A 27,989-nucleotide genomic window follows, 5' to 3' on the forward strand; every position below is an offset into this window, starting at 1 on the left:
GAGAAGCAGACTCCCCGCTGAGCAGGGAGCCTGATGTGGGACTTGATCCTGGGACTCCGGGATCATAACCTGAGCCGAAGGCAGACGCTTTACGACTGAACCACCCAGGCGCCCCATGTAGGATTACTTTCAAAATTATATTCAGCAAAACTATGCTGGTTTCATTCACACATGGGATATTCAAATTTCCCTTCGTGACAGAGTACCCGAAATGACTGCATTGATGTCTTTGCTCTATGTGGCCATTTACAGTCAAATTCAACAAAATCCCCCGTTTTCACATAAAGTTTTTTGATGTCTTTATTTCTTAACTGTATGTTATTTTTGTTCATGTTACCTTCAGAAATTATACAAGCATCTGAAAGAAGAAATAATAAAAAATAAATTATTAATAATATAACTTTTCCTTTCCAAGAATAGTGAAATTTCATCTAAGAATATTTTGGAATTAAATAAAATTATGAAAGAATATTAAAAGCTAATATTTATTGAGTTTGCCAGATACTGTTCTTAGTACTTTGTATGCATTTTCTCTAAATACTGCACATCATTTCCCTGGGCTACATAAGAGGAGATGGGGGCTCAGAGAGATTGAGTAATTTTTCCAAGGTCACATAATTTAGTGAGTATTTTGAGCCAGAATATGGACCCTGGCAGTTTGACTTCAGAGCCTATGCTCTTAATTACTATGCATTATATACCTATAATACCAAATAGGATTAAATTAAAATGTTCTATTAGGATCAATGTTATTCACCCTCCTTTCCCAACTCAGGGTCCTCTTTTACATTGTTTCCAAAATGTGCACAGTGTGAGCACATGAATATATTAACTTCTTACCAAATATTATAGTAAAAATAAGTTTATTTCCATCTATCAGATATATGGTACAGAAAGTGGGCTGAAGAAGACAACAATATATATAAAAACCAACCATCTCTTTAAGTATTCACTTAGCATATGCTTGAAGGTAACTATAAATGAGACCAAAAATTCTACTAGCTATTATATTGCTTGTTTAGAGCTCCTTTTCTACAAACGAATTATTGATGGTTCTTAACTTTTGTGAAACCTTGATTTCTGTAGAAAAGCAGTGTTACTTTCTGCCACCCACCCCCCCCCCCATGATCAGAGTCCACTCATTCTTTTTCAAATTCAGCATTCTGAGAGGTAGCATTCCCCTGCGTAAATAGCACACCCTGGTACTACTACTAAGCAGTATGTTCTCTACAGCCCATAATCTCTGATATAGGAATTATTCAAAGTTGCTGAAATAAGCCCAAGGTTAAATCTGAGGAGCCATCCTAGCAGTGGTAACCATAAGGAACTTCTTTTAGTACCTAGATTTGTCCAAGCCCAGGAGATTGTAAGATACATTACCAAGTGTTTTCCTGATAACATATGATAGACTAGTCCTTGTACTGTTAAGAAGAGGTTGACCTTTTTTCTCCCTGACTTTTCTGTAGACATGAGAGGCCACCAGAGCATCTGGCTTAAATACATGAAATTTGGAACCAGATTGCTGTGTCTGAATCCTAACTCCACCAAATACTCATCAAGTGGCTTGATCAATGTCAGACAGGTTTTCAGCTGAATTCAATTTAAGTAAAAGTCATCCTATGAAATTAGTCCATGAAAATTTTACTATGAATATCAAATATCAGACTCCAGGAGAATATGAAGAACTCACCTATGCATTTTGGTGGTTCTGACCACTGTCCATTTCTGCATATTACATCTATGGAGCCCCGAAGCTCATAGAAAGACTGGCAACGGTACTGGACTGTTGATCCTGGAGGATATACTGATAATGGGAATGATGTGATATCTCCATTGCTAATAGATGGAGGGGGACCACAATATTGTGTAGACTCTGGAAAATAAATAACATTTATGTGTTGAGAGAAAACCAACATGTAGTTTAAGTGAAGTAGTATAAATAAATCTCCTTATATCTTCAATGTCTTATATGATGTCTGAGAGCTCAAGTAACTCATAATTTCTGTAATACAACCTGATAACCAAAAAATATTATAGTGCTTCCTTTTACCCTAAAGTAAAATACTCTTAAGTATTAAGTGTATATGTATTATAAGGGCATGCAAGTATAAGTATTAAGAATAGTTTTTATTTAAAGCATGATGAAGAGATAAGTAAATCTTATCTGGTCTATTGCCCACCATCTTCATAAAAATTTTTATTTAAAGAGGAAAGGTAAAAATAAATAACTCCCTTTCCATTTCTATTCTCTGGGACTACTGTTATTTTATGCAAATAGCATGTGCCTATCAGTACATGATCATAAACTTAGTTTTACTGAAATGAATTATTGACATACTACTTTCCATTTATTTTTCTGATTCCAAATAATAGCATCTTTCTCTGTCAATAAATGTTTCAATTTCATGTTAAGAATGGCTGGGATAGGGATGCCTGGGTGGCTCAGTCAGTTAAGTGTCTGCCTTCAGCTCAGGTCATGATGCCAGAGTCCATATTGGGCTCCTTGTTCAGTGGGGAGTCTGCTTCTCTTTCTGCCCCTCACCCCACTCTCATGCTCTCTCTCACTCTCTCTCTCTTTTAAATAAATAAAATCTTTTAAAAAAATGAAAAAAGAATGGCTGGGATACAGGGGTGCCTGGGTGGCTCAATTGGTTAAGTGCCTGATCCTGATTTCTGCTCATGATCTCAGGCTCGTGAGATTGAGCCCCACATTGGGCTCCATGCTCAGTGAGGAGTCTGCCAGAGATTCTCTCTCCCTCTTCCTCTGCCCCTTCCTCTGCTCTCTCTCTCTCTCAAATAAATAAATAAATCTAAAAAAAAAAAAAAAAAAAAAGGAATGGCTGGGATACATTCCATTGTACTGATTTGTCTTCCCAGATTCACCAAAGATATAGAGAAGAAATGCCAAATACTCTTATCCCAAATAACTTCTTCTTCCTCTTGTTTCATTGAGTTACTATTCCTGCATTTTTCTCAGACTAACTCTTTCATGTGGGCACAAGATTCCTTCCCCTTTAAATTCAGCAAAGACCCTACTCCATGAATTGTCCCCTTTTGTCTGTATTATCAATTTCTCCTTACCTGCCAAATCATTCATCAATATACAAACATGCTGAAAACGTCACAACAGAGTAAGGTAAAATTTCCATTTATCCATACCCCCCATCTAGCTACTGCCTCATTTCCCTATTCCCATTAGAGCAAAACTACTTGTTCCCTATCCTCCCTGATCTGACTTTATAACCCCACATTCTCTCTTGAACACACCGCAATTAAGTATTCCCCCCTGCTGAAGTACCTCTAAGCAAAGTTACCAATTACTTCAGGTAGCTAAATTCATTGTTCAACTATCACTCATTTTGTCTAGCTCTAGGCAGTCTTTGACATGTTCACTGTCCTGTTGAACGACATTTTGCAATATGTCCTTGGCGTTGCTTCTGGGACACCAGCTCTGGTAATGTGATTTATGATAAATATTTGGTCTTTCTCCCCATTGCTGGCACAGAGATCCTAAAACCCTTGGGATTTCCTAAGTGATGAGAGTGGTACATGCGTCTTTTGTTATGTAATGAGATAAATTTTGGAAAACCCATAGGTAACCTGAGGATAGGCTGGTTGCTAGGACTAACCATGTGATTAGAAGGTGGAACTTTCAGTCCCATCCTGACGTGTGGGGAAGGGAGAGGGGCTGGAGGTTTGAATCAATCACCAATGGCCAAAGGTTTAATCAATCATGCCTATGTAATGAAGCCTCCATAAAACCCCAAAAGGACAAGGTTCTGAGAGTTTCTGAGCTGGTGAACTTCTGGAGATGTGGGTAAAGTGTGGGCTGGAGAGAGCATGGAAGCTCTGTGCCCTTTCCCCATACCTTGCCCTATACATCTCTCCCATTTGGCTGTTCCTGAGTTAAATCCTTTTATAATAAACCCGTAATCTAGTAAGTAAAATGTTTCTCTGAGTTCTGTGAGCTGCTTTAGCAAATTAATCAAACCCAAGGAGGGGGGTTGTGGGAACCTCCAAAGTATAGCCAGTCAGTCAGAAGCAGAGATGACAATCTAGACATGCGACTGGCCTCTGAAGTGGGGGTGCAAGGAGTAGTCTTCTAAGACTGTGTTCTTAACCTATGAAGTCTGATGCTATCTCTGGGTAGATAAGATAGTCTCCGAATTTAGGTGAATTGTAGGACGCCCAGCAGGTGTCCTAGACTTGCTTGTTGGATGTGGGGGAATCCCCTACACACACACACACACACACACACACACACACACAATGTAATTATGTCCTAGAATCATTTTATCAGCCTTCACTAGTTTTCTTCCACAACCCTATCTGGGTGCTCCTCATTTCCCAGAGCTCTAATAATGGAGAGTCTCCAAGGCTGTCCCTTTGACCTCCTCTCTTATTTAGCCATTTGAATTCTCTATGTGGTCCCATCCAGTCCTATAGCTTTAGATATCATCTGTACACTAGCAGTTGCCAAATTTACATCCTAGCCCTGACCATTTCCAAATTGCCCATTATACGTCTTAAGCTGCATATCAAGTAAATACACTTAATAGAAGTGGGTATCTCAAGTATAAACTTATTTCTTCTGTGGCCACTGGTGGAAGTACCCCATAGAGAAACAGTTTTTAAAAGTGAGAGAACTGGGTAACTAGATGACAATTTAATGCTTTAGAATACAGTGCAATAGATAAATCATAAGTTCTTTTTCCTGTTCTTTAGATAAAGCAAAGAAGATTAGTAGACACTTTTTTGTAGCACTATTTAGAAAAAAACTACTAACCAATACACTGTGGTAATGACTGCCATTGTCCATTTTCACACACAATTTCTCTTGGTCCATGAAGTAGATAATTTTCTTTGCAGAGAACAGCTACTTTTGCTTTATCCCAATAATTCACTGTGGTTAGCATATTCTGAGCATTAGGTATCTGAGGTGGAGGTGGGCAGAATTGTCTCCATTTTTCTAAAAAAGTTTGGAATTAAATTATTTCATTAACAAAAGCTAAGGAAAGCAGCTCAACAAGATAATGCTGTTATAATTTCAGTATAGTGGAACATCAAATAACTAGTAACTCCTTCTCTATGTGTGTGTGTGTGCGTGTGTTTGTGTTTGTGTATGTATACATATGATGGTATAGTAACAAATATAATTTATCTTAACATAGTTTATGGTTTGCAAAGCACTTTCATGTTATCACCACTGGATTAAAATTTGTATTTAAATAAAGATATTTGAACACATAACAAAAATTAATAAATGACACTACAAAATTCCTCAACAAAGAGGAAATGAGACACTGAAGTAGGAAACTTCCTGCATAATAAACTGCCCCATCTATCTACTGAATGTGCCTGGTCTTCTTTTCATGTGCTGTCCATAGCTTGTCCTCTAGCCTGTGAATCAGACTTCACTAATTGAAAATGTACAATAACAGTAATATCAGGCTAATCTTTTTTTTTTTTTTTTAAGATTTACTTATTTATTTGAGAGAGAGAGAGAGAGCACAAGTGGGAGGGGCAGAGGGAGAGGGAGAATCCCAAGCTGACTCTGTGTTGAATGTGGAGCAATAAAACAATAATTCCATTCTTTTTTTCCCAAGATTTTTTGTGTAGATTTTGCCAAGATGAAGAACCTGACCAAGAAATACTGTATGGAAAGGGAACTCAGGACTCCAAAGAGAATGCAAGGGGAAGAGAGGTGTGCTACCTGAAGTCATCTCAACACTGAGGGTGCGGTAGACAGACTTCCTGGATGCTTTATTTAGATTTTCTTGCCCTAACATCAGATGTTAGCAGGGCACTTGGAAAAGATTGACACTTTTTTTGTTTCTGAGCTCTGAGAAATTTTAACAGTCATGCCGGCCTTCGTTCCACCTGTAAATATTCTTTAAAAACTCTGCTATTTTATTTACGTTTACGTTTCTGATGGCTATCTCACCCTCTCACCATTCTAGGAAGGATGAAAGCAGCAACGTGACTTTCTTTTTTCCTTGGAGAGAAATTTCTGGAATTTCATTTATTGGTTTCTTAGCTCTCTGATGGACTTTTTTTTTTAATACTGTAATTTTATAGTTTATCTTGATTTTTCTTGTTTTCAGGGTATAAGTAACATTATCTTCTTCCTTTTCTTAATAAAAGAAACTAAATTCTACAGCTATAGTAAAGTTACTCTTGTGGCCCAGCTTGTTTCATCATTTTTCCTTTTATCCTACCACATATATGTAATTTCCAGTTTTTATTTTCTACTCTAAACACACACATATGAATCCACATTTAATATATCATTAGTGTCTGTGAATTTATTTTTTTAGCATTTATAAGGGCTATGCTATAGCATATTGTAAGGCAACTTGCTTTTTTCATGAACTATGATGTTTTAAGACCCATATATGTTTGTATATACAATACAGAGCATTAAAAGAATATTCTTATTTCTTTTGCCTAGTCTTCCAAATTCCATTATACCAAGATGTAAAGTGAGATGATAGGGGCGCTGGGGTGGCTCAATCAGTGGGTGGCTGACTCTTGATTTCAGCTCAGGTCATGATCTCAGGGTCCTGATATGGAGCCCCCATCAGGCTCTGCTCAGCACAGAGTCTGCATGGGATTCTCTCTCTCTCCTTCTGCCCCTCCCCCTCCCCCATCCCTGCCTGTGCTCTCTCTCTCCAAAAATAAAATAAAATAACATAACATAAAATAAAATATAAAATAAAAAAGTAACATGATAAACAACTTTTATAACACATGCCAAGAGATTATAAAATATACTCTGCCACCTTTAAACTAGTATTACAGACATGAGAAGCTAAAGAAATGAGTTTTAAAGAGCCAGTAGTGAAGGTTTCTTTAAAAAGTGCTGTCTGTATATCATGGGAGAGAGAAGGGAAAACTCCCATTGAACTTAAGCCAAGTGAAAGTAGAAAGCTTCTAAACAACTGTTATAGAATTAATGGTACAGGGAATAGTCTCTGACCCACATAAAATTTAAGATGAACTGAAGTGGTCTGTCTGGTAAAACTCCTAAAGACATAGCCTCAGTGGCTAGAAGTGAACCCATGAGAAAAGGCCAGCTGTGGGTTGTCTTAAAAGGGCTCTCCCCGAAAAGTCAACTGTGGGGAGTGAAATAACTCCAATGGAGGAATGGACTCAAAATCCAGGGCTGGTAGAGTTTTGCCAAGGCAAATACCCCTGGATGAGGGAAATCTCCAGAAACATCATTCTCCCAAGATCTGTAAATGCCCTTTTCATGGTATTTTCCTTTTCAATTATGTTTTTAATTTATTTTCAAAATTGTATTCTTATATTATTTTTCTTATATTTGTATTTTTGTCTGCTTTTTGGTTATAGAAATGCCTATTTGGACCTGTCCACGATTCTTCTTGACTAGAGTAGAATTAATTAGAAGGTCTATTTATTATTTTCCAAAATTAGTATTATTTCATGGATCAGCTGTAAGTAAAATATTCTATTTCATTCACACTGCTTTTACTTTTATTATCTTACCTCCTAATATCTGGAGTTAACTTTTCCTAACTTTTGGGGAGATAGATAGATATCTCCAAGGCTATGATGTCACCCCAAATTTTGGGTAGGTTCCATCTCATAGGTTTTACTATATGTTCTTACAATTATCATATAGTTCTTAGTATTGTAAACACTATATTATCAAGTCATTTGGAAGTGCATTATTTCACAAATTGAAGGGTAGGGGAGTAGATAAATGTTATTATTTTAAATATTATTTCTTTGTGGTTATAGAAAGTGATCTATAGGGTATTAATATTTGAAACGTGTGAGAATTATTTAATGCACAATAAGTGGTTAATTTAAGTAAACATTCCAGAGGCATAGAAAAGGTTTTAAAATTCTTGAAACTCTCAGAACAATATTTCTTCCTTACATAAAAATAAAAATATATTCAATAAAGAAATTTAATAAAAATAAAAACATTTTACTTGTTTTAAACAAATTAGTTACCTTATCTTCTTGAAATTATTGCTTATTTAAATTTAACATATTCTACTTTTTACTCACAATTTCTAATGACATCACACTCTTTTGTTAAGAATTAATACTTCATCTTGCTGATTGGTATATATTTTATATGATTTCTTTCAAAGGATGATTTCAAGTGGTAAATTCTCTTGGTCTTTCCTATGTTTAAAAATTTCTTTATAATCATCATAATCACATGTAATCATAAATAATTTGGTATAGAGAACATTTGGTTGCCAATTACTTTCTCTAAGCACTTTGGAGATATTACTGTGTTTATTCTGGCTTCTTATATTGCTGGTGAGAAGTCTGAAGTCTACTCTGTTTTTTCTATTTTATTGTCATTTCTCTGTAAGCACTCTATCTTCTCTATATCTGGTTTATTTAATTTAACATGGTGCCCATTTTATAATTGTTTGTAATTTATACTCTTGTTACTCAAATAATTTGAAAATAAGCCTTTGAGGAATGTGAGATTTAATCTTATGAAAATAATTTCTTAATCAGATCATTTTTCTTCCCTATTTTCTACTTTTGGTCCTTCACAATGTCATTGGGTTTTAGTTGTTTCCTAATGTCATTGAAGGTTGAGTTTTTGTTCTATTGTTACAGTTCTTTTTTTTTTCTTTTATGATTTCAAGAGTTTGTAATAGAGTAAAAATGGGCTTACTCTATCATCTTTACCAGAAGGCAAGGGTTTTTAAATGATAATATTTGTCTGAAAATAGTGTTATGAGTTGTCTCGAACTTCATCAACTTAAAAATTACATATTGGAGCACCTGGGTGGCTCAGTCAGTTGAGCATCTGCCTTCAGCTCAGGTCATGATCTCGGGGTCCTGGGATTGAGCCCCGTATCAGTCTCCCTGCTTGGCAGGGAGTCTGCTTCTCCATCTCCCTCTGCCTCTCCCTCCTACTTGTGCTCTCTCTCTCTCAAATAAATACATAAAATCTTTAAAAAAAATTACACATCACAATAAATAATTTAATTTAAAAACATAATGATTACAAGAGAAATTTTCATGTAACAAGGTCTACAAAATCTTTAAAACAAACTTTACCTCTGCAGTCTGGTTCAGGATACCATTTCCCATTTATGCAGACTGATTGCATGTATTTGACCTCCCACAAACATCTGTAATTTATTCTGGCACTATGATTATATTCACTCATATATGGTTTCATCAGTACTCTTAGATGAAGCATTGGTCTTCTGCAACTCTTAAGTTGGTTTGTTGCTATAAAAAATTCATATATGATAAGAATATTGAGCAGAAACTAGCAATTATTTCAATAAAACATCTGAAATATTAATGGTATAATTAAATTATGTTTGATGCCTTCAAGCAATATCACATAAAGCTGTTCTTAATTTCATTGCATGGACTATGCTGTTGAAAAAGGAAAAAGGAAACAAAAACCTGTATTCCATCTTTGAATGACAGAAAAATATGTCAAAGTCTTTTTGGGAAATGGGAGTGCAAGATGGATTAGTCTGGTCCAGGGTCTTGACTAGAGGACAGTCCTTATAAACTTCATTCAGCCTAATTTTTAAAGGCCATGAAAAGGCATACATATGTGATTGTTTTCCACTAAACTATGTTAAATAAATGTTCTCAAAACATTTCAATAATAAAAAGAGGTGATGCACGAGTAAGTCTGTGGGAAGTACAATCTTAGGAGAGAGAAATCTGGATGTCTGTTCAATTACTCCCACATTTCAGAAGCTTAGTAAAGACCCTGACTTAATAAGGCAGAGTAAGCTCAAAGGAAGACCACCCTGATGACAACACTCAGAACAAGCATTTACAATGGGCCACTTGCTTGTCTAGGTAGTTTTTATTGCCATAATTCTTCCCTATTGTCCATAAATATATAGATCATTAATGGAACCTTTCCTGAGGGTGTCAAAGGATGGGATAATGAGACATAGATTGCTCTGCTACTTCTCTCCATTTATGTGTTTTTCTCCAATAATCCCTATTTTTACATTTACCCTATGTGATGCTAGTGATTGGATGTCTGTATTCCCCTTATATAAAAATTGTTGACCATGAACATATCTAATTTACACCTTCTTATAACAGAGTCCAGGCTCTTGGGGTTGGAGAACATTCCCTACAGGTCATCATGAGTGAACAGTGACCAGGTATCTGCAACAGCTATAGTTTTCATCCCCTGGAGTGGGGAGGCCGGTTGATAATCCAAAAATCTAGATGATGAAGGAAGAGAGTGGTCTTGCGTTTTCTACTTTAGAATCTTGAAGAATAGCAACAGAGTCTGCTAGTCTTTAAAGCTTAAAATTAAAGGCTTGAATATATTGGGATTGCTGGACATAGGACAAAGGAGAACAGTAGCTGAGGACATCAGGAGAAAACTTGCAAACACTTATGCTTTATGTCTGAAAGCCCAAGGACTGCTAGAATGCAGGGTGAAAGAGCAGATCACACAGGCTGGTGGACTGATAGAAAAACCTGAAATGGATTTTACTACATCTGTGGAAGAATCATGTAGACAAGCTAATCAGAAAATCTAGAACAGAGTTAAAAGAATTAGAGGAACAGGAAGAGCAAGGATCAGGTCTAGTTCCTAGATCATGTATCCAACTCTTTCTCTAAGAGGAGACTCCAAACACCCCAGAACATAATGGGACTTAGGCTACATGACTATTGTCTTGGCTGTTATTTCTGGACCAGGCAGAGGTATTTTTATGAGCTAAAGCAATAAAATAAAAGAGATTAAATTGTAATTATTTATAAAAATAAAATATCCAAATTAATTATTAGAACTAATATGGCAATTCAGCAAGAATTGGACCAATATACAAAATTAAATTATAATCTTGCATGTAGAAAGTATAACTCTTCATATATATAAATTAATAGAAGATCTCATTTGTTTTATCAATAGAATCCCAAAGGACTTAGGGAAAAAAATTATTTAGAAATAATTTTCATGAGGTTTGATATAAGACCTGAATAAATAGATTAAAGCATTATATTCATGAGAGGAAGAATCAATAATAAATAAAATTGATTACAGTTAGCTGAATTTATAAATTTCATACAACCCCAAACAAAATTAAACCAGAATTATCAGAGAACTTGGTTTTAAAATACAGATGGATTGGGACATTTTAAAGAATAGCCAAGATGATTCTAATAATTAAGTAATAAAGGTTGTTATAATAATAATGACTTTTCCATATTAGCATAAGAATAGACAAACAGGTTAAGGGAGCAGAATAGATAATCTAGAAATAGATATATTTATAAATAGGGTACTAGTAAATGGCATATGGGGAAATAAATATTAGTAGAAAATAGAACAGACAATTCACTTAGTATTGATATAGTTTTCCACAGAGACAAACAAAAGCACTCTAATACAATGTAAATATATCAGATAGATTAAAGAAATCTTAGTAATGAGATCATAATGCTTAGAAAAAAAGGGAGTATCTTTATGCACCTAAAAAAGTAAGGGATTCTTCAATAAGATACATATACATATACAATTGAAGAAAGGAAGATTGATAAATGAGTTTAAACAAAACCTTCCAATGAAAAAGACATCATAGAAACATTACAATAAGACAAAAATACTTTAAAACATTTACAATATAATTATGAGAATATTCAGTTCAGAACTCAAATAAATCTTAAATCAGTAAGAAAGTACAAAATAAAAGAAAAATGCTCATTGCACAGAAGAGAAAATCCTAGCCGCCAACAGATACTTGTACTGATGCTCAATATTACTATTATTCAGAAAAATAAAATTAAATATGAGATCATGATTTTGACCCATCCACCTGGAAACAATTAAAAAATATTAAAATATCAAGTGGTGACAAAGAGGAGTAAGGTCTCCGTATATATTTGGCAGTACGTTGTAAAGTCAAAAGTATCTACAACCTGAATCCATTAGCTCCACTTGTAGATGTATACTTAAGGAAACATTGAAGCATGTCTTTTATACCAGGACAAAAATAAATAATTTCCATTTCCAGTAGGGTAATGAAGTACTAAAACAAGGTACATTCTTAAGGTAGATTACAACACAGTAAAATTACAATGTTGAAGGAAAGAGCATTTTGCAAGTAGACAATAATTGTGTAAGTTTAGGAAAAAAACACAAAAATCTCATCCTACAGGTTTTAAAAAATAATATATATATTACTTATATATATTTATAAATAAGTACAAATTCTACTCAGTTGGGATTTCCTTCAGGAGGATGATAGGATAATGGATACTTCCCTTTTTCTTCAATGCTTTTATTTAAATGATTTATTCTATTACCAAGTATTTGAAGAAAATAATGTCAAAATGTAAATTCTGAATAGTGGAACATGAATTTTTTACAGCATTCTCTTTGTTTTTTCCCCATTTTTTTCAACTTTAAGCAAAAATTAAATCAAAGTACCTCAGCTATGTCTTCTCATCTAGAACCTCTCTGGGTCTACAACTTGTGTAGGCTGAGGAGGAGAGATATGAGGACGAGTTTTGAGACATTAAAAATGTCAAAGGCTATATGGACTTCCTATGTGTATGAAAAAGTCTAGACCAACAGAAAGTAGAGTGTAGGCATGTGAGACGAGAAAAGAAAGCTGATACCAAATGGACCATGCCCCAGAGGAGGAACCTATGGAATAAAAACCCAAAATAATTATGAAATAAGTTACTGACACAGAATCTTAATACTTTATGTAAACCTAAGTGAATGATTACTAAGGCAGTGAATTAGAGATTGGGTCCCTACAGATGGGCCCTGCCGTTCTGACACTATACAATCTAATTGGGAAGACAAGTATCTAAGAGGTACAAGACAATGTGACGTGATAAATGTACAGTCAGCACCATGGAGAGACTATCTCGTTCTACTAGAGTTTTGAGATCAGAGTGGGTAGTGGAAAATGAACCCAGAGAGGTTTCAGAAGTGAGTAAATTTTGAGTTGAATCTTGAAGGTGAATAGTTTTACATGTGATTAAACTGGAGAAAGATAGGAGGGTTCCCCTTTCTCTGCATCCCCGCCAATATCTGTCGTTTCCTGACTTGTTCATTTTCGCCATTCTGACTGGTGTGAGGTGGTATCTCATTGGGGTTTTGATTTGGATTTCCCTGATGCCGAGCGATGTTGAGCACTTTTTCATGTGTCTGTTGGCCATTTGGATGTCTTCTTTGGAAAAATGTCTGTTCATGTCTTCTGCCCATTTCTTGATTGGATTCTTTGTTCTTTGGGTGTTGAGTTTGATAAGTTCTTTATAGATTTTGGATACTAGCCCTTTATCTGATATGTCATTTGCAAATATCTTCTCCCATTCTGTCGGTTGTCTTTTGGTTTTGTTGACTGTTTCTTTTGCTGTGCAAAAGCTTTTTATCTTGATGAAGTCCCAATAGTTCATTTTTGCCCTTGCTTCCCTTGCCTTCGGCAATGTTTCTAGGAAGAAGTTGCTGCGGCTGAAGTCAAAGAGGTTGCTGCCTGTGTTCTCCTTTAGGATTTTGATGGACTCCTGTCTCACACTGAGGTCTTTCAACCATTTTGAGTCTATTTTTGTGTGTGGTGTAAGGAAATGGTCCAGTTTCATTCTTCTGCATGTGGCTGTCCAATTTTCCCAACACCATTTGTTGAAGAGACTGTCTTTTTTCCATTGGACATTCTTTCCTGCTTTGTCGAAGATTAGTTGACCATAGAGTTGAGGGTCTATTTCTGTCTTGATGATTACAGCTTTGTAATAGAGCTTGAAGTCTGGAATTGTGATGCCACCAGTTTTGCTTTTCTTTTTCAACATTCCTCTGGCTATTCAGGGTCTTTTCTGGTTCCATACAAATTTTAGAATTATTTGTTCCATTTCTTTGAAAAAAGTAGATGGTATTTTGATAGGGATTGCATTAAATGTGTAGATTGCTCTAGGTAGCATTGACATCTTCACAATATTTGTTCTTCCAATCCATGAGCATAGAACGTTTTTCCATTTCTTTGTGTCTTCCTCACTGTTGGTGGGAATGCAAGCTGGTGCAGACACTCCAGAAAACAGTATGGAGGTTCCACAAAAAGTTGAAAATAGAGCTACCATACAACCCAGCAATTGCACTACTGGGTATTTATCCCAAAGATACAAATGTAGGGATCCGAAGGGGTACGTGTACCCCGATGTTTATAGCAGCAATGTCCACAATAGCCAAACTACAGAAAGAGCCAAGATGTCCATTGACAGATGAATGGATAAAGAAGATGTGGTATATATATACAATGGAATAATACGGAGCCATCAAAAGGAATGAAATCTTGCCATTTGCAACAATGTGGATGGAACTGGAAGGTATTATGCTGAGCGAAGTAAGTCAATCAGAGAAAGACATGTATCATATGACCTCACTGATATGAGGAATTCTTAATCTCAGGAAACAAACTGAGGGTTGCTGGAGTGGTGGGGGGTGGGAGGGATGGGGTGGCTGGGTGATAGACACTGGGGAGGGTATGTGCTATGGTGAGCGCTGTGAATTGTGTAAGACTGATGAATCACAGACCTGTACCTCTGACACAAATAATACATTATATGTTAAAAAAGAAGAAGAAGAAGAAGATAGCAGGAAGGGAAGAATGAAGGGGGGAAATCAGAGGGGGAGATGAACCATGAGAGACTATGGACTCTGAGAAACAAAGTGAGAGTTCTAGAGGGGAGAGGGTAGGGGATGGGTTAGCCTGGTGATGGGTATTAAAGAGGGCACTGGGTGGAGTGGTACTGAATGGAGCACTGGGTGTTATACACAAACAATGAATCATGGGACACTACATCAAAAACTAATGATGTAAGGTATGGTGATTAACATAACATAATAAAAGAAAAAAAAAAAGCAGCTGTACCATTATACATCCCCACCAGAAATTTATGAGGTTTCTAATAGGTATCCTAGTGGGCGGGAAGTGATATCTCATTGTGGTTTTGATTTGTATTTTCCTAATGACTAATAATGTTGAGAATCTTTTTATGTGTTTGTTATAATTTTTATTACGTCTTCTTTGGAGAAATACATATTCAAATCCTTAAAAAAAATGGAGAAAGATATTTCAGGAAGAAAGCAAAGGCACAAATGAGGAACGGCATGGAGATTTAAAAGAACATGGCTTATCCAGAAGCTAAGGAAAATCAGTTTTGCATAGCTCCATCACATGGTGAAGATGAGATGCAACAGTAGATAACTGGAAAAAAGCAATCTGATATTATTCTGAAGCAGAAGTCCCAAACTCTCTTGGTTCACAGAGCCCTTAGCATCTCAGTAATTTTGCACAGTGTACATAGGTCAAAGAAAATCTTTAACAATTCATTTTTTAAATAATTAGGAGTAAAGAATTTAACATCTTATATCCTAATTATTTAATACCTTATGGGCACCAGCATGTGCTGGTCTAAATATATTTATTGATTTAAAAAATTATGAACAATCAAATACAAAAGTAAGAAATGTATTCTCACCAACACACTTAGGAAGTTCAGTCCATGTTCCATCAATACAGGTAATTACATTATTTCCAATCATTGTATGTGTATCTCTGCAATTCAGCTCCACAGAAACACCATGTTGAAAGGGAAGAATAGAGAACCGGGCATAGCCATTCTTGAGGTGAGGTAGGGGGCCACATGCTTTAACTTGTCCTAAGAAAATGTAATAAAAGATCTGCTTGCTTTTAAAATATTTTAAATCGTTTTATATATGTATTTATATATAAGTGCAAAGTTTAAACTGTTCTGTTTAAATATTAACATCTATTTACCAACGCAAGTGGGCAAATTTGTCCATTCTCCATCGATGCACTGTATTTTCTTAGGCCCTGTCATTAGAAAAGAGGGAAGGCACTCATATTCCACCGTCTCACCGTGTCCATATTCTTCTTTCCTTCTCTCTTTTATTGTACCATTGGGGAGTTGAGGAGGTTGACCACATGACTGTACTTTTCCTATCATTAAAAAAAAAAAACTATTTAAATAATGCTTAAAGAGTCTAATGAATCTGGCAAAATGTGGAATTAGTGTTTTGGTTGACCTAGAACTAAATTACATTTATGCTAAATTCCTATTTTTTTTAGGTTTGCTTTTTACCGTGTACATAGTGTATTAACTATTCTTTTTCTCAAATATTGACATAAACAATTCTGAACAAATTAAAGAAAAATGAACACATATACCAATCACCTAGATATATATTAATGTTACATTTTGCCCAATTTACTTAATTTTTTTTGCAAAGTAATTTATTTATTTAAGATTTTACTTATTTGAGAGAGAGAGAGTGCGCAGAGCGAGAGAGAGAGAGAGAGAGAGAGGGCACAAGCAGGGGGAGGGGCAGAGGGAGAAGCAGACTCTCCATTGAGCAGGGAGTCTGATGCCAGGCTTGATCCCAGGACCCTGGGATCATGACCTGAATGGAAACAGACACTTAACCAACTGAGCCACCCAGGTGCCCCAAAATAATTTAAAGTAAATGATAGACATAGTAAAATTTTACTTCTAAATTCTTCAGAATGCCTATCTAAGAAATAAGGACATTGACCTGCATATACAAAACACCTTGTTGCATTTCTTTAAATTAACAATAATTTTTAGTGCCATCTTACATTTTTTTCTATATGTAACTATCCTGATTGCCCCAACCCCCAATATTTTGCAGGTTATTATAACCAGGATATTAATTGTGCCCTGAAGATTTTAAAGTAGTTCAATAATCTGGATATCATATAAAAGTAAGTAGTTATTGAATATGTGGTATGATATATATATGCAATTATATTTATTACATATGTTTTTATTAATTAATATCTATAAATACATAAAATAATTTTATCAAATATTTTTAAAAAGTAATGTCATCTGAAGCAAGTAACAAATCATTGGTTTATATTGAATAATTCATATGTTTATTTGATTACTTCTTGATTACTTAATAAAATATAACAAGACCCATACAATATTTTTTAAAGTATGATTTTTTATTGAATTTGGGGGAAAATCCCTAACACTTCCCCGTTCTGGCAATTATATTTTGATCTATAAAATTCCATTATACATTTCAAAACAGAAGTAGAATTACCCCTTGATAAAGGAAACATAAATAATCTACAGCCCAGCACCTCCTCTCCTTCTCAGTTAAAATACTACCTTTGCCATTTTTTTGCAGTTTGTCAGATTATATATATAAGACCAATAAAATACATAGACATTAATATAAATTAATATAAGTTGTTTCATCAGTTCTACAATAAATATTGACCTTTGCATGTTGGAAAATTAGGTGACCATCCAAAGTGATAGCATTGAACTGAATCTGGTCCAACTCTTTTGAGTCTTTCTCTACAGGAAAATTGCAACACATCTCCAGCATTGTATTTTGCTTTTCTTGGATAAACATCTAGATTTGCTTTTAAAACTGGAAGAAGACATTCTATATTGAAAATAAAATAAAAGTAAATAAATATATGTGAAATAATCACTGCAATATTAAATTTAATACATGCTATTAAATAGCAGGGGGCTTCATACACAGAGGCACTTATATTCTTACCTTCAAAAAAACCCCTAATTATTTACACCCAACAAATATGTGTAAGCCCCTTTAGAGAAATTAGGGTTGAACAGCAAGGTAAAATTTTGTATGACAATCTCCTCAGGACTGTAATAAATAAGTCCCGAGCAATCATATAAAGTAAATTATTTCATTTATTTATTTAAGAATAAAAGTTTAATAACTTTTATTTGTCTATAAAACGGCATATGAATAGTTTTCACAGATCACATGAAAATCAGTTTTTCAAGTAGTAACAATTAAAGTGCAACATATTTAATTAAATGATAGGTATGTTTAAAAAGTTAGTACCTGGAATGGTCCAAACAAGAATTATGTCTAGTACATTTTAAGTAGGAGGGAACATTAAAAAGCAAATAATTTCTAACTTTACAAATGGGGAACTGTATTTAGTATATGGACTTTTTACAAAACAAATGGCCAAGTTGCTTCTAGGTGTTCGGAATCTTTCCATTATACCCAACCACATCTTTAATATCTTTCTAAAAACCAATGCATTATGAATACCTTCTGATTCAAGTAAAAATGGATATATATATATATATATAAATAGATATATGAATATATATGTGTATTTTTCTCATTTAATCTGTTATTCATGGTTCATCTCTTAAAATTAGATATTGAAATTCACATGTGAAAATATAAATGACAGGGGCAACTGGGTGGCTCAGTTGGTAAAGCGTCTGCCTTTGGCTCAGGTCATGATCTCAGAGTCCTGGGATGGAGCCCCACATCAGGCTCCCCCCTCAGTGGGGAGTCTGCTTCTCCCTTTCCCTCTGCCCCTCCCCCTGCCCATTCTCTCTCTCAAATAAATAAATAAAATCTATTTAAAAAAAGAAAATATAAATGACATTCAAGAAAAATACTCTCAATAAATCAAGCATATATCACAAAAATATGATGAAATATTTTCTAACTAAATCTCAGAAATATTATTTAAACTAGACAGTTTTATGCATTGTTATTGGCAATTTAATACTTTAATAACAGTTTGTTCATATCCCCCTGAAATGTGACTCACTCAGTTTTATGAAAAGTTGCAACCCCTGTATCTCTGTATTTTATTCCAGTAATTTTGCATGACAATTCTTTTTTGGTTGTTTATATTCCCTTTCTAATCCAATTGCAAAAAAAAAAAACTATTGAAAATAATTGATCTTGGCTGATGTAGGATTTTTTAGCTGATTTATTCAAGTATGGTTATTACATGGTATTATAGACAGAACCATGGCCTCCCCAAAATGTCCATGTCCTAATCCCTGAAACCTGCAAATATGTTACCTTCCTTGGCAAGACAGACTTTGTAGATACAATTAAGTTAAAGACCTTGAGATAGAGAGATTATTTTGAATTATTTGTATGATAGTGGACCCAATGTAATCAGAAGGGTGCTTACAAAAGGAAGCAGAGGTGTCAGAATCAAAGTAGGAGTCGCAGCAACAGAAGCAGAGATTGAAGTGATATGAGGAAGGGCAGTGAGCCAAGAAATGCAAAGGGCTTCGAGAAGCTGTAAAAGGCAGAAAACAAATTCTTTCCTAGGACCTCCAGAAGGAACTGTGATTCAACATCCTTGATTTCAGGACTTTTGACCTCCAGAACTGTAAGGTAATAAGTTTGCATTGTTTTAAGTAATTAGGTTTGTGGTAATTTGTTACAGCAGCAGGAGAAAACTAATATATATGGGAAAAAATGTACAGCCATATTTAAGGAAGGGTATGATTTGGCATGACCTGAAGGCATTCTGTCCTGCATTTAAGTCAAAGACTCTGTGCCACACCAAGATTGAACTGTAATATAAACTACGGACTTTGGGTGATTATGGTGTGTCAAATTGTTCATCAACTGTACAAATATAGTGCGCTGATCAGTCAAGTTGATAATGGGACAGATTATATTGCATGTGTGGGGCAAGGGGTATATCTCTGTATCTCCCTCTCAATTGTGCCGTGAAACCCAAAAATGCTCTAAAATAAACAAAAAACCAAGTCTCTATTTATTTGAGAGAGACAAAGCACACACAGAGGGAAAGGGAGAGGGAGAAGCAGACTCCCCACTGAGCAGGGAGCCTGATGTGGGACTCGATCCCAGGACCCCGAGACCATGACCTGAGCTGAAGGCAGACACTTAACCGACTGAGCCACCCAGGCGCCCCAAGTCTTGACCATAAATTTTGAGTTTATAATCAAATGACAAGGAAAAGGATGAAAATCAAGGAGTAAAATATCTAAAGTTGCTGTAGCATGCATAGCAGACTATAACTTGGGTAATGTTTGCCTCGTTTTGAATTATTTGGCAGTTTGAATTCGAGGTACCTTCAAAACAGCGTTCATCTTGGTCGTAAATATTACAATGCATGTGGCATATAAACAACCTTATTTTGGATGAGCTAAGTGCTTTTCAAAGATCTGTTATTAAATCAATATTTAACATTGGTCTCTTAAAGCTATGTGGAGTCACCTTAAATTTTGATGATTGTTCATTAGGAAACATCTTTCAGTAGAGTCTACTAAAAAGAAATACATTCAGAATTGCTTTTTATTTCCTAGAAGAAAAAGGACTTACCATCTTCACCACATCTTATGGAACCTGTGGTACTTCCATCTCTGTCTTAGATCCATCGTGGCATTCACAGTCCAACTTGTCACTGAGTTTAAACCATATGCCCTTACCTTTGTTTCTGGCATTCGCGAATACTGGCATATCATAAGACTCAAAGGCGTATTAAAAATCAGGGTCTTATTTCTAATGTTATCCCAAGCACACAACAAGCGGACAAAAACCTTTAATCATTATGTACTAGTGGATAAGTGATCTTTTAGGAAATTTTATTATGAATAATTTAGTAAAAAATGATTTTATGCACATTTTCCTTATACATCAACTCCTAAATAAGTTATACTATTTTTAAATATACATAAGTATTCACCATATAAATATATATATGTCTATGTATATATCTACCATGTATAGTATATCATATATTCTATTGGTGGTATAGTAAGTGCCTGATGTGTGTGTGTGTATATGTACATGCATATGGAAATGTATCCTCCTTACAGGAAACGTTAGTTCTCTAGATCAGAGACGAAATAGGTTATTACTCACAAAGAGCTATATTGCCAGTTCTCTGAGCTCCAGTCCCTAATCTGTCAGACGCCAACTAATCAGATGCAGTGACAGCCCGAGGTGATCGTTGTGCTCAGGCTGTGCTGCACCATAGGAAAGGAACCTCTGAAGTAAGAGACTTGGAGCTTTTACAGGGTAGCTGGCCCATTGGCCCATCCTCCCCACAGGAGAGAAAGGGAAGGAGACCTTTGCTCTGGAACAGAGACAAATTTGTGGGGAGAGCGAGGAAGGTTTTTACTCCTCTGAAACGTAAGCAAATGGCTCCAGAAAGATGTCTCTCAATCTCACTTGAGGGGCATATACTCTAACGTCCAAGACTTGTTTGCGAATCATTTTCTGGCCAAGTTTGCTAGCACTCTTCGTTCAGAAAGCCTGGACCATGCAGAAATGTGAAAACCTCATAGGAACTGTCTCCTAATAATGGGTGGTAATGAACTTATTAAAGCATAAAATGCATGTAGACGAGTATAAAAATCAGAAGTTCAGTAAGTTTTCACAAAATAAGCACACCTCTGTAACTGCCATCCAGCTAAAACAACAGAATTATGACTCACATGTTCGAAGTTCCTCATGACCTGTCTAACCACTAACACTCTTTACTGCAAACACCATAGAATAATTTTGCCTGTTTTAAAATTTATGGAATTTTTTAAATCTCATTTTCATATTGGTGAATGTCAGATTTGTTTTTGTGATTAGCTGTAGTTTATCACATTATTTCATTATTTAAATAGATCAAATTTTTAAAGGTTAAGTACACATTTTAAAATCATCTAAAAGGACAAGTCAGTGGCAACATCCTTCTGATAGAATTACTAAAATTTAAAATTTAATTTACTTGCATATTACTTTCCTAAAGACATGAAGTTGCTTAAATATGAATAATATGGATGACTTCTTATGACTGTAGCATTAAGAGTAAAGTCAATATATTTTTTTAAAACGTGTGATTTACAATGTTAACACTGCCACAAAATTTAAAAGCATATGTATATCATGATTGATTTAATGAAGTGATTAATGATTTTATCAGCATTCCCGCAGCTTATTTTGGGGAACAAAAGGTGTGCAAGCTTCTGAAAAAGTTTAGAACTCTTGTTCTAGATATTTATTTTTCTCTATTCTTTTTCTGTACTCCTATTTTTTCATCTTTCTGAATCTCTCTCCACCATTTCGTTATTCAGTCTTTATTTCTTCCTTTGTCACTCTAATTCTTGTTAAAAGCCATTTCTCACTAAATATTTGTCCATAAATATAACACAGTTGGTAGAAAATAAGAGCTTCCACCACACATGGAAACAATTCAGGGATTTAAAGAAAAATTGTTATGTTTTAATCATTGTTACCTAGAGAGTTTAACATAACTAATTTTGTGGATCAGTAACCTTAGCTCAAATAGGTGATCATTTACTCATGGACACAGAGGTGATTTTTCTCAGAACCCATGTTGGAATCCAGTTGCCTGAAATGTCATTGACTTTCCATGGTGTTCTTGATCCAACACCTAACCTTGGATACACAGAATTTTTCAGAGGCTAATGAAGTCTCACAAAATGTACTCAGAGCCAGCTTGTGTGGGTTACTACTGGTCAAACTGAGTTGTCAGGCCTCTAAAATACAATTGTTGGGCTGACAATTGCCATTATCCCACAAAATGAAGAGAGATGGTTCTCGAGATGGAGATGACAATGAAATATTTATACCATAACTGAAGCCTTATAAATCATGAACCCTGTTCAACCACTGGACATTTCAGGTAGGAAGTCAATAAATGTGTTCTTTTGTTATTTTTCTGTAAGTATTAGTCACTTATAAGCCCCTTGTAATTGAAAGAGATTGTGGCCTAACTGGTAACTGAGTATTTTAATTCAAGCTGCTTTAAAAAGACTCTATTTTCTAGAAGTTTAAATTTAAATAATGAAGTTCTGGAATAACATTTTTTTAAAAAAGCATATCATTAGACTTCATTTCCTGATAAGATAGATTAGCTGGTATCAGCATGCCCTCCTATCAGAAAAAAAATTAGAAGACCATATAAAACATATCTCTAAAAGACTGGAAACTATGCAGTGCAAGTTTGTGATGATAAAAAAAGGGGGGGGGGGGGGGGACACCCAAACCCAAAAGCACAGTCTATGACTGTTTCAGCTTTCTACTAGGAGAGCACTTTCCAGACTGTGTTGTGGGGGCAAGGGGTGGGGGGAAGCTATGCAGAGTCCAGGGGTCTTCCTGAACTGAGAAGAGCAAGATCACAGTATTGGAGACCATGGTGGCTAGAATGGCTGGAATTTACAAGGCAGAGTAACAGAGAGAGGGTATTATGAGGAGAAAGAGCTAGAGAAGTTTTCTGAAGAGTGTTCTTGAGTCTTTGGTTGAGTACTAAGCTGTGCAAGCATAGGCTGGAATTCATGAACTATCTTAAGAATGATTGCCAGAGAGTTGTAAAGATGAAGAATTGCAAGTGTTCACCCAGGTCTGGGAGATGCCTTCATATTATACAGTTTCTTAAGGAGTTGTTTTCCAAAGCCACTGACAAATAAGCATAATGCTCACAGGTACAAAATATTTTAAACATAAAAACTGATGGTTTATTGAATTAAGCCCATGAATTTAATATACACACATAAAATAACTATAAAAAACTGTCTTATTCATAAGACATTTTAACTAGGATTGGACTTACGTTCACTTAAATAGTCTATTTTCAGTTTAATACTCCAGTTTTAAATAAAGTTGATTTCCAACTAACCTGATAATTTTCATGTAAGCAATAAATGGGTGTTCCTTTAACATAAAGGGATTGCCTTCTAATATTTCTATTTATTGCATGCACCAGATTCATGTAGGCAGGCAAACTATGCTATTTGTATATCTATCAGACTCAACTGGAACTGAAAAACAAATGCATAATGATAAAAGCCAGTGGTGAAACCTACATTTAGCCCCTGACAATAGATATATTTTTTAAAAAATCACATCACATGTCAGGATGTGAAAGGACAGCATTTTACTTACTGGTGGAGCTGCATTTGGGAGGAGAAGACCAGCCATCTTCCAAACATAAAATGGTGTCACTATTACCAGGAAGGCTGTAGCCGACATCACAGATAATTTGTACAGTGTCACCTTCCAGGTGTGTTTGTCCTGAAGATGCAGAATGACCATTTTCCACAGAAGGAAAGAAACACAGTCCTAAGAACCAAAAATTGTTTAATGTACAAGATGGAAGTGGTAAAAAAAAAAAAAAAAAAAACCTAAATTTCCTTTTTACAATATTTTAAGAAGAATGGCAAACTTTCAAAACTGAAATCAGGTATGAAAACAAAATTTCTAAAGAATTCTGATCATGCTACTATATATGATATTACTTTACAGAAGTAATTTAGAAGAAGATATTTAATTTACAGAAGTAAATTAACATTTCATTCTGTTCTATGGTTTTTACAAAAAATATTTGATTTTTATAAACTTTTCTAGGTACAAAATTAGATTTTAATATATCCATTTCTCTCTTAATTCTCATAAATGTTTCTTACAGAAGGAGAAAGACCACTACTGTCTCCTTTGTTGGCTCATATTTTCTGCCTGCCATTGTTTTTTTCTTTTTTTTTAGATTTTATTTATTTATTTGAGATAGACAGAGAGAGAGTGGGGGGTGGGGTGGGCAGAGGGAGAGGGACAAGCAGACTTCTCGATGAGCACAGAGCCCAGCCCGGCGCTTGAGCTCATGACCCTAAGGTCATGATCTGAGCCGAAATCAAGCATCGGATACTTAACCAACTGAGCCACCCAGGCACCCCCCATTGCTTTTTTGCTTAATATACCTATTCTCTCTTGAGTCTGCTCATCACATTCACTTAAGGATTAATATAGATATCACTGTAAGAACAAAAGACGTGTTTTATGGAAAATATGAAAGTGAAAATATTTACACTTACACAATCTTTTCAATACTCAAGAGAATGGAAAGTTTCAAAACAGAATGTGTATGTAAAAAGATTTGTTTTAAAGGAAAAATATGCCCAGGCTAATACCAAACAAATATTAGGGAATACATATTAATAGTCAAATACATAAATCATCAGTTTAAAATTAAAATATGTAAAGCACTTCTAAGTAACACAAGAAAGTTCACATATTTATTCTTCATTTGGTTTTCATAAAGGGCTTCTCAAGAAAGGACTACATTTCTCATCTTCGCTGGCTAGTCCTGATCCCTGTGATCGCCTGCCAAGGGCCTGACGTCACATCTGGTACATCTCTATTTACTGAATGATGCATCCACATCTACTGATCAGGGCATTTACTCACTGAGACACTGGGGTGTTGGTGACCATCCTTCTTCTGTGCAGATTATGCGAGTCCAAAAGGATCGTGAAGGAGATGTAAAATTATATTCACAAGAATAATAATAAATTTCCCCAACAGTAATTAGGGAAGACTCCTCATCGTACTCTTTACCATATATAATTCCGTGGTTTATTTTTGGAAAACCACAATAGGAAAACGCTGGGAAAAATAAAACAAAACTGAAGAATTAACCTACATTAGTGAATCATTAAGTCATCTTTTAATCATCTCTTTGATTTTTTTTTTCTTTCATCCAGCTCAAGTTCCTCTACCTTACATGCCTTCCGATGTTCTAATCAGTCAAGAACAAAAAACGGTCTCTAATTAAGAGTACAAGAGTAATTGAAAAGTCCGTTGTCAATGAACATGAAATTTATGTTTGGAGTCACGTGGAATAAACTCTCTTCCGCAGTAACTTCGAGAAGAAAATCCCACACAGCGATCTACGAGCGGCGGCCGAGGGGAGCCGGTCACGGGTCCACACCGCGAGCTGGCAGGCAGGGACAGAGTCGTGTGGGCTCCCCGGGCCTTTCCTTTTTCTACTCTGATTCAGTCTCTGTGCTGTCTGGTTTTTCGTGGTGCTGGGAGGATGAAGCAGTTTTGTTTTCTCCTTATGTGAATAAAGAAAACAACTTCCAGAAACTCAGCTCACCAACCAGTTACCGCGGGAAACTCTCTTTTGCATTTGTCTAGAGGTGACTTTCCGTGTGGCACAATATTTCACACTAGTGATTCCTGTGCTTTTTAACCTGCGAAACCTGGGGTTACTTATCTGTTTACAATTTGATACGAGGCGGAGGAAAAGACCCGCCATTAAACATTGACAGTCACACCTCCTATAATTCTTTTTCCAGACATGCTTTGCGCTCCCCTCAAATTACAGCGTTTGATTTCCATGCATTTCTACCTATGTATACTTTGCTATCCAGAATAACGTCCCTTCCATTCTCCCCACCCCTCCTACCTATCCTTCAACACTCATTCTGCAACATTTAGCAAAAATATTCGTTGTGCGCACAGCGATGTGATAGTTCTGAAAGTTAACGTCTCTTGGCAGACCTCCCTTAGCCAGTCACCCCCTCCAAAAGTAGGAGATGATGTCTGCTGTCTCTACATTCTGATAAAAGCTCATGACTACATTTCCAATGAAATCGAGACACACCCTCATATATATACACACATATATCACACGTATCTACATAGACACACATAGTCTTGCAATCTGTTTACTTATTGACACGTTTTGCTTTCCTCCAAGGACACTCCAAGCTGTAGTGAGGCACAGAGTTCTCATTTTCTTTTGAGCTTCTTTGCTGCAACATGCAGCATAATATAGTGCTCGATCAGTATTTCACTATGGAACGTATGCAGGGTTCTTATATAAGCGTGACTTTAACGCGCTGCTTTTGCTCTGGGACCAGAGCACCTCAACATGCACCTCAGCCTAACTGCAACACAAAATTAGAAGCCATTTAACAGCGACACAAATTCTGGATAGAGCTTCACTGAAGGTTCTCCAGAGACTAGTTTGAAGTTTGAATATCTTTTTCTGGGTTCTGGGTTGTAAAAATTCTACATATTATTCTCATATTTTACACTTCTTTTCCCTGCTTTTTGCCCATTTAGAAATCTTCTCTTAATGCCATCACTAACAGATGTTTAAAACAATATTTATCAGACACACAGGTTAAAAAAAAAAATCAAATACACCTATTCATACAGTTCTTCAGTGAGGCTGTTGTACAGTCTAATCAGAGAATTTGGTATTTTTAATTAATTTTAATTTAATTTTTAATTTTTAATTAAGCAATGCCTGTTGTACTTTTACCCCCATCAGCTAATTGCTCTCCTGTGAGTCTATCTCAATGTTAAAAGTAGTAACAAACAAAAGGAGTTTCCAGTCTATAGAAATAAGGTTTTATAACTTTTATGAGGGTGGCTCTTAAAAGTAAAGCATTTTTAATGTTCCTATATTTCTCTTAAGTTAGGATTAAAGAGAAACTTTTCCCAAAGAACGTCCATTATATGCAAAAATTAGCAAGCAACACAATAGCAAAATAAATCCCTTCTGGAAATCAAACAATAAAAGGTAGGACTGAAACTCCACTTCCACATGTGGTCTAATCAGCGGTCTTGGATCTTGTTAGAGGTTTCATTTGCAATTATTTGGATATGATGATTTTTATTTCAACATGAAATAAGATGAGACAGTTTTTAAAATATTGTAAGATGTGGTTTATAGTTTTAATAAAGGATGGACAATTTCTTTTCACTTTTAACATTTGCTGAAGAGCTCAGAAAAGCAAGTAACAACCAAAAAAAAAAAAAAAAAAGATAACAACTCACTGACATTTCACTGGCTTATTACACACAAAAATTAGTATATACTGCACTGTTTTACTAAAGGAGATTCCCCTTTGTTGAATGATAATTAGATTGAAAAAGGAATTCCCTGGTTTAATAATATTTAAATCTTAAATTAACAAATCTATGAAAACGCAAATATTTTGAAGGTGTCCAGATTTTCTTGGGATGCTTTTTCTGGCCAGTGGCATTGCAGAGTTTATGGAGAATTACACTGGTACTTGACCCTTTTGACTTTATTATATGCAGCTTTTTCATCCTGTAATTCCTCTCCAAATGTTGTATTTGGTGGCTATTCACACGGACAGAGAAAATAATTTCATTCTATTTTCTCTTAATTTCATATTAGAAAACATTTTGATAAAATAGATTAAATTATAAGCCTTTATTTAAACTGTTCTTACCTATTTATTCATTTTAAAACATACACACTAATACACACCCAACACACACATATGAGAGAGGAACTAAATATTCAGGTCTGCTTTCGTGTTTTCAACTTACCTTGCACCCCAACGGTAGAAATCCAGAAGATTCGAATGGCATTAATTAAAAGCAGCAT

The 27,989-nt window shown here is 35.3% G+C and overlaps 1 protein-coding gene across 1 annotated transcript; it reads right to left on the reverse strand.

Annotated features, from left to right (window-relative positions):
• CFHR5 (complement factor H related 5) lies at positions 1-27,989 on the reverse strand. Its single transcript, XM_032422505.1, has 10 exons — positions 27,929-27,989; positions 25,025-25,216; positions 23,729-23,905; positions 17,273-17,443; positions 15,780-15,962; positions 15,481-15,660; positions 9,061-9,237; positions 4,787-4,969; positions 1,691-1,873; positions 1-358 (listed from the first exon to the last, which is right to left on the reverse strand). Exons 1-10 carry the CDS (start codon positions 27,987-27,989, stop codon positions 162-164), a joined length of 1,704 nt encoding a protein of 567 aa, XP_032278396.1. The 3' UTR covers positions 1-161.

The sequence above is a fragment of the Phoca vitulina genome, unplaced genomic scaffold, assembly GCF_004348235.1.
Source record: "Phoca vitulina isolate PV1807 unplaced genomic scaffold, GSC_HSeal_1.0 scaffold26, whole genome shotgun sequence".
Lineage (NCBI taxonomy): Eukaryota > Metazoa > Chordata > Mammalia > Carnivora > Phocidae > Phoca > Phoca vitulina.